Source organism: Ornithorhynchus anatinus, chromosome 2, assembly GCF_004115215.2.
Source record: "Ornithorhynchus anatinus isolate Pmale09 chromosome 2, mOrnAna1.pri.v4, whole genome shotgun sequence".
Lineage (NCBI taxonomy): Eukaryota > Metazoa > Chordata > Mammalia > Monotremata > Ornithorhynchidae > Ornithorhynchus > Ornithorhynchus anatinus.
The window spans coordinates 137,646,422-137,659,237 of record NC_041729.1 but is presented as its reverse complement, the minus strand read 5'-3'; the positions used below and the strand labels follow the sequence as shown (position 1 = coordinate 137,659,237).

At 48.8% G+C, this 12,816-nt stretch overlaps 1 gene segment (V, D, J or C); it reads left to right on the top strand.

The window, feature by feature from the left end:
* Positions 1-1,625: 1,625 nt before the first annotated feature.
* On the top strand, positions 1,626-12,215 carry LOC120638233. The segment is given in 5 exon segments: positions 1,626-1,685; positions 4,075-4,350; positions 4,741-4,803; positions 10,347-10,460; positions 12,108-12,215. Coding segments are annotated over 3 exon segments (429 nt in total).
* The last annotated feature ends 601 nt before the right edge of the window (positions 12,216-12,816 follow it).

Here is a 12,816-nt window from a genome sequence, read left to right as displayed (position 1 = left end):
AAATCCTCCATCCCACCTTCACAAGATCACTAATATCTGCCCTTTCCTCTCCATCCAAAATACTATCACGTTAATACCATCACTCATCCTGTCCCTCCTAGATCACTGCATCAACCTCCTTGCTGACCTCCCAACCTCCTGCCTCTCTCCTCTCCAGTTCAAACTTCATTCTGTTGCCCAGATCATTTTTCTAGAGAAACGGTCAGGACCTTTCATCCTCCTCCTCAAAAATCTCCAGTGGTTGCCTATCCACCTCCATATCAAACAAAAACTCCTTACCATTGGCTTTAAAGCACTCCATCACCTTGCTCCTTCTTACCTAACCTCTCTTCTCTCCTTCTACAACCCAGCCCACATACTACATTCCTCTGGTGCTAACCTTCTCACTGTGCCTTGATCTCGCCTGTCTCACCACTGACCCCTGGCCCACGTCCTGCCTCTGGCCTGGAATGTCCTTACTTCCTCAAATCCGGCAATTGCTCTCCCCACCTTCAAAACCTTATTGAAGGTACATCTCCTCCAAGAGGTCTTCCCAGATTAAGCCCCACTTTTCCCCATCTCCCACTCCCTTCTGTGTCACCCTGACTTGCTCCCTTTGCTCTGCCCACCACCAACCCCAGCACTTATGTATATATCTGTATTTTTTTATTTATATTGATGTTTGTTTATTTGTATCAAGGTCTGACTCCTCCCCCTGCCAGACTTTGAGCTCGTTGTGAGCAGGGATTGTCAATGTTTATTGCTGTATTGTACTTTTCCAAACACTTAGTAGGGTGCTCTGCACACAGTAAGTGCTTCATAAATACGATTGAAAGAATGAATAATTTATTTTAATGTCTTAATGTCTGTCTCCCATTCCAGACAATGAGGTCCTTGTGGGTAGGGATTGTGTCTACCAACTCTACTGTACTCTCCCAAGCACTTAAAATGTACACAGCATATGCACACCGATTTATTGAATTATTGGTTTGATTTTAGTAGGGGTGTGAAGATGGGGAGAGAAATTGTGTGTCACATATTAAGGGGGAGGGAGTTCCAGGCTAGAGGGAGCACTTGAGCCAGGAATTGTTGGAGAGGCAGGTGAGACTGAGGTACAATAATAATAGTAATTATGCTGATGGTATTTAAGCGCTTACTATGTGCCGAGCACTGTTCTAAGTGCTGGGGTAGAAACGAGGTCATCAGCTTGTCCCTCGTGGGACTCACAGTCTTAATCCCCATTTTCCTGAGAAGGTAACTGAGGCCCAGAGAACTGAAGTGACTTGACCAGTCACAGAGCTGACAAGTGGCGGAGTCAGGATTAGAACCCACAACCTCTGACTCCCAAGTCCGCACTCTTTCCACTAAGCCACACTGCTCCTCATGAGCAAGCAGCCACAAACTGCAGGTATATAGTAGGTAAAAGACTAAGACACCCTTACTGTTCCAGGGTGGAGGCAAAGCCCCAGGACATTTTTTAACCTTCAGGTCAAAAACTTCACCACCATTCCATGAGCTCTTTGACAGTGATCCCTGCAGACTTCCCAGCCCCAGGGAAACCCTTTCCACTCAGGAGCCTGACTCTGGCATACTCAGAGCTCAGGCTGGGGCAAGGTTTTTGTTAGGCTGTGTATCACTGGGACAGCGGAAAGCCAAAGATGAAAAGCTAGTTTTCAGAACTGGAACAGAAATTATAGTGGAACCAAGTAAGTGACACATTTTATATTTTTTCTTTAAAATAATAATAATGGTATTTGTTATGCACTTACTATGTGCTGAACACTGTTCTAAGCGCTGGGGTAAATACAAGGTAATCAGATTGTACCACATAGGGCTCACATCTTTTTTTTTTTTGGTAGGAAAGGCATATAATAATATTAATGATGGAATTTGTTAATCTCATACTATGTGCCAGTCACTGTTTTAAGCACTGGGGTAGATACTCCAAAGAAGCAGCGTGGCATAGAAGAAAGAGCACGGGCTTGGGAGTTAGAGGTCATGGGTTCTAATTCTGTTTCTGCCACTTATCATCTGTGTGACTTTGGGCAAGTCACTTAACTTCTCTGTGCCTCAGTTATCTCAATCTGTAAAATGGGGATTAAGACTGTGAGCCCTATGAGGGACACCCTGATTACCTTGTATCTACCCTAGCACTTAGAAGAGTGCTTGGCACATAGTAAGCACTTAACAAATACCATCATTATCATCATACAAGATAATTGGGCTGGACATAGTCCCTGTCCCACATAGGGCTCACAGTCTTAATCTTCATTTTTACAGATGAGGGAACTGAGGTCCAGAGAAGTGAAGTGACTTGCACTTGCCCAAGGTCACCCAGTAGGCACGTAGAGGAGTTGGGATTAGAACCATGACTTTTTGACTCCCAGGCCCATGCTTTATCCACTATGCACATTAGTGAGCAAAGTAGACATTTTGCAGTCAGTTACTAGCTCTCAATTTCATCCCAATAGCACCTAGATTTCAGAAGACAGATACAGTCACTCCCTCATTAGCTCTCATGTAATACCTGCCTCTGGTTTTCCCAAGGGACCTCTGTCTTCAAGCAAGAGTTGCTGTATTATAACTTCACAGCCTGATTTCATTCGGGTTCCAGGCCTGTGATCCTGGGTTGATATGTCAGAGAATTTATTTGGTTTGGCTAGAAAGGGTCCAGTAGGCCCTGGCCACATGGTGACCTGTTGTATCCAGATGCAGAAAGCCGGGTCAGAACTCCCCATCCACCGGGCTGCAGCAGTGGGACCCACTGCAGGGGTAGAGCTATGAGTGAGGGGCTTGGGGATACAGCTGGGAGCATCTTCTCTCTCTCCCTCTCCACAAACTCTTCACCTCAGGGCACCTGGCAGGGTGTGAACTGTCCACAGCAGAACCCTGGTCCCAGATTTCCTCTCCACAAACAGCTTGGAGAGTTTCTCGAAACCCTTCTTTCCTTCCTAAGCTATCCAAAGCAAGGGACTGGGACTGAAATCCTGAAAGATCTCTCTCCTCTTCTCCTTCTCTTTGACTCCCAACCATCAGCTTCCTCCCCTTCACTCACTCAAGTGTCTCCACCAATGTTTAAGAGTTTTTTCCAGGAAGACTCCACTGCCCCCATCCCACAGCTCCTGGCCCCAAAGCACTCCTCCTTATATCATAAGAAGCATTAGAGAAGCAGCGTGGCTCAGTGGAAAGAGCCCGGGCTTAGGAGTCAGAGGTCATGGGTTCGAATCTCAGCTCTGCCACCTGTCAGCTGTGTGACTGTGGGCAAGTCACTTAACTTCTCTGTGCCTCAAGTTACCTTATGTGTAAAATGGGGATTAACTGTGAGCCTCACGTGGGACAACCTGATGACACTGTATATACCCCTGTGCTTAGAACAGTGCTCTGCACATAGTAAGCGCCTAACAAGTACCAACATTATTATCATAACCCGTCACTGTCACTGCCGTCATCTTTAATCGTATGTACAGCCTGGCTAGTGGGTGCAGAGCTCTGAATTCAGTCCCTACTTTGTACAGAGCACTGTACTGAGCTCCTAATTTGTACATTTCTCTCTTCTGACCCCTTACTGTGTGCAGAGCACTGTATTGAGCTTTTAGTGGGTATAGAGTGCTATACTAGGGCCTTGAGAATACATACCTAGAAGTAACAGACACAGTCCCCTACCCTCAAGGTGCTCACAATCCACAGCTCCTAACTCTGTGTCTGATGTGGGAATAAGCTGGGGGGGGGGAGACAAGTGACTGTGGTGATGTTCCGTTTCTACCGTTTCTACCGTTAGTGTAGATTGCCACATCTGAGGGGAAACCTGGCCCAGCAGCTCTTGAGAGGGGCCTCGGGGACTGAAAGGGCTTAGGTGGTGGTAGGGGGTGGTAGGGACAAGAGGAAAGATTTGTCTCCCACCACTCAGAGCTGTCAGGGCCTTGAATCTGTCCTGCGGATGACAGGAGGCTCAGGCCCCAGTTGGCCCTGGGTTTAGGACCCGGGGATGGGGGAGGGAGTGTGGGGCTGGATGAGGGGTAAGGACTGGACTGGATGGGGTGGGCAGGATGAAATCTGCTGCCCCCTGGGAGTCTTCCCAACTTGGCTGTGTTTCAGGAGCCCCAGCTGAATCCCAACCCATGGTCTTTGTCATGAGGAACCAGAGCTTCGCTGCTTGCCTGGTGAAGGATTTCTACCCCAAAAGTCTGAGCCTGACTCTGTCCACACCTCAGCCCCGGCTCATGGAGCCTCTGCAGGCCATGGCCCCCACCTCCTGGGGAACCTACAGCGCTGTCGGGATCGGACAGTTCGGCGAGGCGGATATGGTGACCTGCTCCGTGCAGCACGGCTCCGTGCAGATAAACGTGACTGAAGAGCAGGACACAGCCCCAGGTGGGGGCCAGGGATGGAGGGCTGGAGGACTGGAATGTGGGATCCAGGGGTCTCAGGCAGGGTATCCATCGTAGCCGCACCTGACGCTGAGCCCTGACAGATGGCCTGTCACATGATCTCTGGGAGAAAGGCAGTATTGAGGGAGATGTCAACCCCTGAAGCTCCTGAAACTCACCTCTTCCGCTTCTTCCTCCTGGTTTCCACACCCCTGGGATACCCCAACCTCCTCTTCCAGAGGCTCTCGGTGACTGGATCCTGGCCAGTGCTCCTCTGATATGAGGGTCAGGTGGGCCGAGGGCCCATAGTATTACCTGCAGACGGTGGCTCTGGGCTGGAATATGGTCTCAGGCCGAGATCACCTGGAAACTGATGATACTTTTCTTGTTTCAGTATATGCCAGTTTAAAAAATACCTGGGAACATGTCTTCACCTGTTCGGAGCAAAATTTCACAGGTGAGTTACAATTGAGGGACAAAAATAGATTTCTGTTCTTGCCTTATAGACTTTCACAGTAGAGACAACTTCTCTGTTCTGGTCAGTGGTTTCTGGATTTTATCTCCTTGTTAGGCTGGAAGTTTTCCCTTGGAATTTGTCCTGTTTCTGTTTCGCCCTATTTCTTATTCTTCAATCCTCAATGTCATATAATAGTAAGGATTTTACTGAGAAGGCTGAGCAGTTGTTCGTCATGCACACTAAGGATTGTCTGTTAAACACCCTGTGTAGAATATAACCGGCTTTAATCACAGTAGTATTTATTGAGCACTTACTGTGTGCAGACCAATGTACTAAGTGCTTTCACTCTACTAAGCACTTTTCTTCTCAGAGCCAAATGGGGCTGTAGCTGGCAGCTCCATCACTCTTGCCCAGCATCCCGGGGCAGCATTTCCTTGTTTGGACTTCAGGCCCTCAGTCCCTTCAGTCCCTTAGTGAAAGTAGTCAGTGCTATTACTGCTACTGCCTTAGTGCCAGGACTGAAATCATACCAGCTGTCTGGAGGCCAAAGGGTTCTATTTTTCTACTTCTCTTTTCATATAATATTTTCCTTCTCTCCAGTGGCTAACTCACACTCCTCTCCTATGATGGGGCCCATAACTGTTTACCCAGAAGCAAATATGTGAGACTAATGCAAATTTTCCTTTGTGGATTCCATTTCTCTCCATCCTCTTTGACCTGAGCTTGTCATTGAGTTTTGCTCTAGGAAATAGTTTCCCAGGATTTTCTATTGCTAAATCTGGTCCTCACTCAACATAGCCATAACGTTACATAACATAAACATAATGTAACGTAACATGACGTAACATAACATAACATGATAGAGAAGCAGCATGCCATAACAGCAAGAGCCCGGGCTTGGGAGTCAGAGGAAGTGAGTTTTAATCCTGGCTTTGCCACTTCTCTGCTGTCTATCCTTGGGCAAGCTACTTAACTTCTCCGGGCCTTAGTTACCTCATCTGTAAAATGGGGATTGAGACTGTGAGCCCCACATGGGACAACCTGATTATCTTGTATTTACCTCAGTGTTTAGAACAGGACTTAGCACATAGTATTTATTTTGTTAATGAATTGTACATCGCCTTGATTCTATTTAGTTGCCATTGTTTTTACGAGATGTTCTTCCCCTTGACTCTGTTTATTGCCATTGTTCTTGTCTGTCCGTCTCCCCCGATTATTCATTCAATAGTATTTATTGAGCGCTTACTATGTGCAGAGCACTGTACTAAGCGCTTGGGATGAACAAGTCGGCAACAGATAGAGACAGTCCCTGCCGTTTGACGGGCTTACAGTCTAATCGGGGGAGACGGACAGACAAGAACAATGGCACTAAACAGCGTCAAGGGGAAGAACATCTCATAAAACAATGGCAACTAAATAGAATCAAGGCGATGTACAATTCATTAACAAAATAAATAGGGTAACGAAAATATATACAGTTGAGCGGACGGGTACAGTGCTGTGGGGATGGGAAGGGAGAGGTGGAGGAGCAGAGGGAAAAGGGGAAAATGAGGCTTTAGCTGCGGAGAGGTAAAGGGGGGATGGCAGAGGGAGTAGAGGGGGAAGAGGAGCTCAGTCTGGGAAGGTCTCTTGGAGGAGGTGATTTTTAAGTAAGGTTTTGAAGAGGGAAAGAGAATCAGTTTGGCGGAGGTGAGGAGGGAGGGCGTTCCAGGACCGCGGGAGGACGTGACCCAGGGGTCGACGGCGGGATAGGCGAGACCGAGGGACGGCGAGGAGGTGGGCGGCAGAGGAGCGGAGCGTGCGGGGTGGGCGGTAGAAAGAGAGAAGGGAGGAGAGGTAGGAAGGGGCAAGGTGATGGAGAGCCTTGAAGCCTAGAGTGAGGAGTTTTTGTTTGGAGCGGAGGTCGATAGGCAACCACTGGAGTTGTTTAAGAAGGGGAGTGACATGCCCAGATCGTTTCTGCAGGAAGATGAGCCGGGCAGCGGAGTGAAGAATAGACCAGAGCGGGGCGAGAGAGGAGGAAGGGAGGTCAGAGAGAAGGCTGACACAGTAGTCTAGCCGGGATATAACGAGAGCCCGTAATAGTAAGGTAGCCGTTTGGGTGGAGAGGAAAGGGCGGATCTTGGCGATATTGTAGAGGTGAAACCGGCAGGTCTTGGTAACGGATAGGATGTGTGGGGTGAACGAGAGGGACGAGTCAAGGATGACACCGAGATTGCGGGCCTGCGGGACGGGAAGGATGGTCGTGCCATCCACGGTGATGGAGAAGTCTGGGAGCGGACCGGGCTTGGGAGGGAAGATGAGGAGCTCAGTCTTGCTCATGTTGAGTTTTAGGTGGCGGGCCGACATCCAGGTGGAGACGTCCCGGAGGCAGGAGGAGATGCGAGCCTGAAGGGAGGGGGAGAGGACAGGGGCGGAGATGTAGATCTGCGTGTCATCTGCGTAGAGATGGTAGTCAAAGCCGTGAGAGCGGATGAGTTCACCGAGGGAGTGAGTGTAAATGGAGAACAGAAGAGGGCCAAGAACTGACCCTTGAGGAACTCCAACAGTTAAAGGATGGGAGGGGGAGGAGGCTCCAGTGTAGGAGACTGAGAATGATCGGCCAGAGAGGTAAGAGGAGAACCAGGAGAGGACAGAGTCCGTGAAGCCAAGGTGAGATAAGGTATGGAGGAGGAGGGGATGGTCGACAGTGTCAAAGGCAGCAGAGAGGTCAAGGAGGATCAGAATGGAGTAGGAGCCATTGGATTTGGCAAGAAGGAGGTCATGGGTGACCTTAGAGAGAGCAGTCTCGGTAGAGTGGAGGGGACGGAAGCCAGATTGGAGGGGGTCTAGGAGAGAATGGGAGTTAAGGAATTCTAGGCATCGATTGTAGACGACTCGTTCTAAGATTTTGGAAAGGAAGGGTAGTAGGGAGATAGGACGATAACTGGAGGGGGAAGTGGGGTCAAGAGCGGGTTTTTTTAGGATGGGGGAGACGTGGGCATGTTTGAAGGCAGAGGGGAAGGAGCCCTTGGAGATTGAGTGGTTAAAAATAGAAGTTAAGGAAGGGAGGAGGGCAGGGGCGATGGTTTTAAGAAGGTGAGAGGGAATGGGGTCCGAGGCGCAGGTGGAGGGGGTGGCACTTGCGAGGAGGGAGGAGATCTCCTCTGAGGATACTGCAGGGAAGGATGGGAAAGTAGGGGAGGGGGTTGTTGGGGGGGGGAGGGGAGAGGCGGCGGGGTGACTTTGGGGAGCTCAGACCTGATCGTGTTGATTTTCGTGAGGAAATAGGTGGCCAGATCATTAGGGGTGAGAGATGGGGGAGGGGGAGGAACAGGGGGCCTAAGGAGAGAGTTAAAGGTCCGGAACAATCGGCGGGGGTGACGGGCATGGGTGTCGATGAGGGAGGAGAAGAAGCTTTGCCTGGCGGAGGAGAGGGCAGAGTTAAGGCAGGAAAGGATAAATTTGAAGTGTGTGAGGTCGGCTTGGTGCTTGGACTTTCGCCAGCAGCGCTCAGCAGCTCGAGCATAGGAGCGTAGGAGGCGGACGGAGGAGGTGATCCAGGGCTGTGGGTTAGTGGCGCGAGAGCGGCGGAGGGAAAGGGGGGCGAGAGAGTCGAGATGAGTAGAGAGGGTGGAGTTGAGAGCGGAGACCTGATCGTCGAGAGTGGGAAGAGAGGACAGGGCGGCAAGGTGAGGCGAGATGCTATTGGAAAGATGGATGGGATCGAGAGAGCGGAGGTCTCTGTGGGGCAGTAGCGAAGATTTGCAGGGGGAGGGAGTGTGAGAGATGAGGCAGGTGAGAAGGTTATGGTCCGAGAGAGGGATTTCAGAGTCGGTGAGGGAGGAGATAGTGCAGCGGTAGGAGATGACAAGATCGAGGGTGTGACCGAGTCGGTGAGTGGGCGCGGTATGGTGGAGGAGGAGGTCGGCAGAGTCGAGGAGGGATAGCAGGCGGGCGGCAGAGGAGTCGTCAGGTACATCCGTATGGATGTTGAAGTCTCCAAGGATCAGAGTGGGCAGAGAGAAGGAGAGAAGGAAGGTGAGAAAGGGGTCAAGGTGGTTGAAGAAGTCGGAGGTGGGACCGGGAGGGCGGTAGATGACGGCGACAAGTAACTGGAGCGGGTGGTAGAGGCGAATGATATGGGCTTCGAAGGAGGGGAAGGAGAGGGAGGGGGGAGGAGGGATAGTGCGGAAGCGGCATCGGGGCGAGAGGAGGAAGCCGACGCCTCCTCCCTTACCGGTGAGTCTGGGGGAGTGGGAGAAGGAGAGGCCTCCGCCGGAGAGAGCGGCGGCGGAGACCGTGTCTTCGGGAGAGAGCCACGTTTCCGAAAGGGCGAGGAGGAGGAGAGAGCGGGAGAGGAAAAGGTCATGGATGAAAGGTAGCTTGCCTGTAATAGAGCGGGGGTTCCAGAGGCCACACTTGAAAGTAGCTGTGGGTGCAAGGGGAGGAGGGGGGGAAGGGCGGGGGGAGGGGAGGGTTTGGATGGGAAGGAGGTGGCGGGGCCCTGGACGAGGAGAGGGGGATGAGGGGTGGCGGTGGGACAAGAGGACTGGGATGGGGCATGGGTGGGGAAGAGAGAAGGGGGGAGGGGGTGAAGAGGGGGTTTGGTGGGGGGAAGAGTAGGGGGAGGGGGAAGAGGGGTAGCGCTGGTAAAGTGGGGTTCTAGGGCGGGAGAGAGGAGGGGGGGAGGAGACAGAGGAGAGAGCGGGAAAGAGCTGAGCGAGAGAGGGGAAGGGGAAGGGGAGGATAGGAAGGGGCGGGAGGGGGGAGGGGGGGAGGAGGGACATGGCGAGGCCAGAGAGGTGGGTGGCAGCACTGACAACAATAAACAGTAATAAACGAAATCGGTAATATAGCAACATGATACAATATGATACAATACAGTGGTGCTAATATAGCAACATGATACAGTATGATACAATATAGTCGTGTTAATAAAAGGGGTGATGACCAGGGTCGGGGGTAGACTCGATTAAGGGGCGACCTGATCAGACTGTAAGCCCGTCAAACGGCAGGGACTGTCTCTATCTGTTGCCGACTTGTTCATCCCAAGCGCTTAGTACAGTGCTCTGCACATAGTAAGCGCTCAATAAATACTATTGAATGAATGAATGAACATAGTAAGGGCTAAACAAATACCATAATTATTATTATAACCCCCTTTAGCTTTAATGGGAACCTTTCTTTTCCATAGTTCTGGATGTACAAGGTAATGTGGTTTTAACATCACTTTTTCTTCTAATTGCTCTTTCAACTCTGCTTTCCTCTTCTTGGAGAAACAGCCTTGGGGGAGCAGGAGGCCTGGAGTTGCCCTGTCAGTGAGGGAAGGGAGAGGGGATGGGGGAACTGGGGTGAAGAGGCCTATTCAGTCGATAGGCAAGGCTGCAGAGTTTGCTGGTCTCTGGCTGGGAGGTGCGGGTCTTGAGGCTGGAATTGCGCTTGGAGTAGAGCAGGAGTATCATCGATGAGCAGATGGAGAGTCCTGGCCATCCTGGGGACCATCTGTGGATCAGGGGCCCAGCACACTCCTGTGAAGCCTGACACTGCTCTGCTCTCTGCAGGAGATCATGAGCATGGGAACACCCTGTCTTTTGTCATTCTGGCGCTCAGATTCCTGCTTGTGAAAAGCTTCGCACTCAACCTTTTCCTGACAGTCCAGGCCTCGTCTTTCTGAGGTAAAGGTCGGCCCCTCCTATCTGAATCCTTGTGGAGGGGAGAGGCACAAGCCATCCAACTGACCAAACAGGCTCCCCACAGCGCATGAGTCTCCTGGTTCAGCCAGCGGGTATGGGGCACAAGTGCTGGCAGTCAATTGATCAATCGTATTTATTGAGTCCTTATTTTTTTAATGGTATTTAAGTGCTTACTATGTGCAAAGCACTGTTCTAAGCGCTGTACTAAGCACTTGGGAGAGTACAATACAACAATACAGCAGACATATTCCCTCCCCACAATGAGCCGACCCAGCTCTGAGGATCCTGGGGGCTAGGGATGGGCCCTAGACCTTCGGCACTCAGAAGCTGGGTTGAGAACTTGTCACTTACCTATTTTGTACTTTTCAAGCACCTAGTACAGACATTGCACAATCAAACACTTAATTCAGTGCTCTGCACACAGTAAGCACTCAATGAATGCCATTGATTGATAAATGCTACTACCATTATTCCGTAAGAGTTAGTGAAAGACCGAGGGGTCATAGTATACAGTAGATACATTATAAATACTCCAGACTGGTTAATAATCAGGATGATTGGTAATACAAGCCTGGCCCTCCTTGCTTTTTCATCAACTTTGGTGAGCATCCCCAACATATAATTGATCACATTTGCTGCTCTCTACCTTCACCTCAACCTGGTGTGCTTCCTTCTGAAAAAGACTGGGAAACACTGGCTTATAATACAGGTGGTTAAAAAACAAGCAAAAATTATATGTTTTAAACTAAATCCACTGCATAAAATGTATCCTTTATATAGGTATAAACTGCAACTCTAGCCAATTTTCAGTCAATGAGATATCAACTTCTGGTTAATCTGCCTGTATCACTGATTTTCTCTAGAAGTTTCCTGAATATATGTGTACAAAATTTAACTTCTCTCTATCTACAGAGATTGTGCTCTCTTCTCATCAAGTTTTCAAGTTAAAATTGTCTTATTGAGATTGTTTAGGTTACAATTTTTTTAAAAAAATTACATTTTATCCTTTCAATATCCTATAAAGAAGGAGGGGTCTGGTGGTATCATTTACATTTTTCAGGTATAAAATCAAGCTCAGCTTAAAGAGTTTAATCAACACCAAACAAAATTTGTCAGTGGCACTCTAAAGCTGCAATTGAATTGTGTTCGAACATTGTATAATTCCTTTTGTAATACTAGGCAATATTTATTGTGTATTAGAAAATTCAGAAAAGTTTCATTTTCATGTAAAGAGGAAATGATAAAATTCACAGGCAACTTTTGTAGAAAAACAAACTGCAGAAGCCACTCATTTTAAATATGATATACTGTATGTAAACTGTAGAATTTGGAGATGGATTCAGTTGCATATAAATTATATTTATTTAATTATCATGATATACAATAGTTAATAACAAATATTTACATTAATAATTAATATCAATATAATGCTTAATAATGGTGTATGACAATACAGTTATTATATATTAATATGTGTCTCCTATTGACTGTAAACTCATTGTGGGAAGGCAATGTGTATTTCAAAATACTCTCCTGAGCACTTAGTACAGTGCTCTGAACACAATAAGTGCTCAATAAATACAATTGATTAATTAATTGATTGATTGACCTGGGTTATTTCTCTTCCAGGTTGCTGGAGCCTCCAGTCTGGTTGAACCTCATCTGCCTTCTTTTGTTTCCGCTGGCCCTGAATCATTTCCCTCCTGATGTCTGCAACAAAGACCTTTTGCTGATTTATTTCCTTGTCCATTCATTCATTCATTCATTCATTCATTCATTCATCCATTCACCCATCCATTCATTCATTCAGTCATATTTATTGAGTGCTTACTGTGTGCAGAGCACTGTACTAAGCACTTGGAAAGTACAATTCGGCAACAGATGGAGACAATCCCTACCCAACAACGGGTTCACAGTCTAGAAGGGGGAGACAGACAACAAAACAAGTAGACAGACATCAATAGCAAAAAATAGATAAATAGAATTGTAGATATATACACATTAATAAAATAGAGTAATATATATGTACAAATATACACAAGTGCTTTGGGATGGGAAAGGGCGTAAAGCAGAGGGAGGGAGTAGTGGAGATGGGGAGGGGAGGAGGAGCAGAGGAAAAGGGGGACTCCGTCTGGGAAGGCCTCCTGGAGGAGGTGAGCTCTAAGTAGGGCTTTGAAGGGGGGAAGAAAGCTAGTTTGGCGGATGTGAGGAGGGAGGGCAGTCCAGGCCAGAGGTAGGACCTGGACCAGGGGTTGACGGTGGGACAGGCGGGAACAAGGCCCAGTAAGGAGGTAAGTGGCAGAGGAGCGGAGTGTGCGGGCTGGGCTGTGGAAGGAGA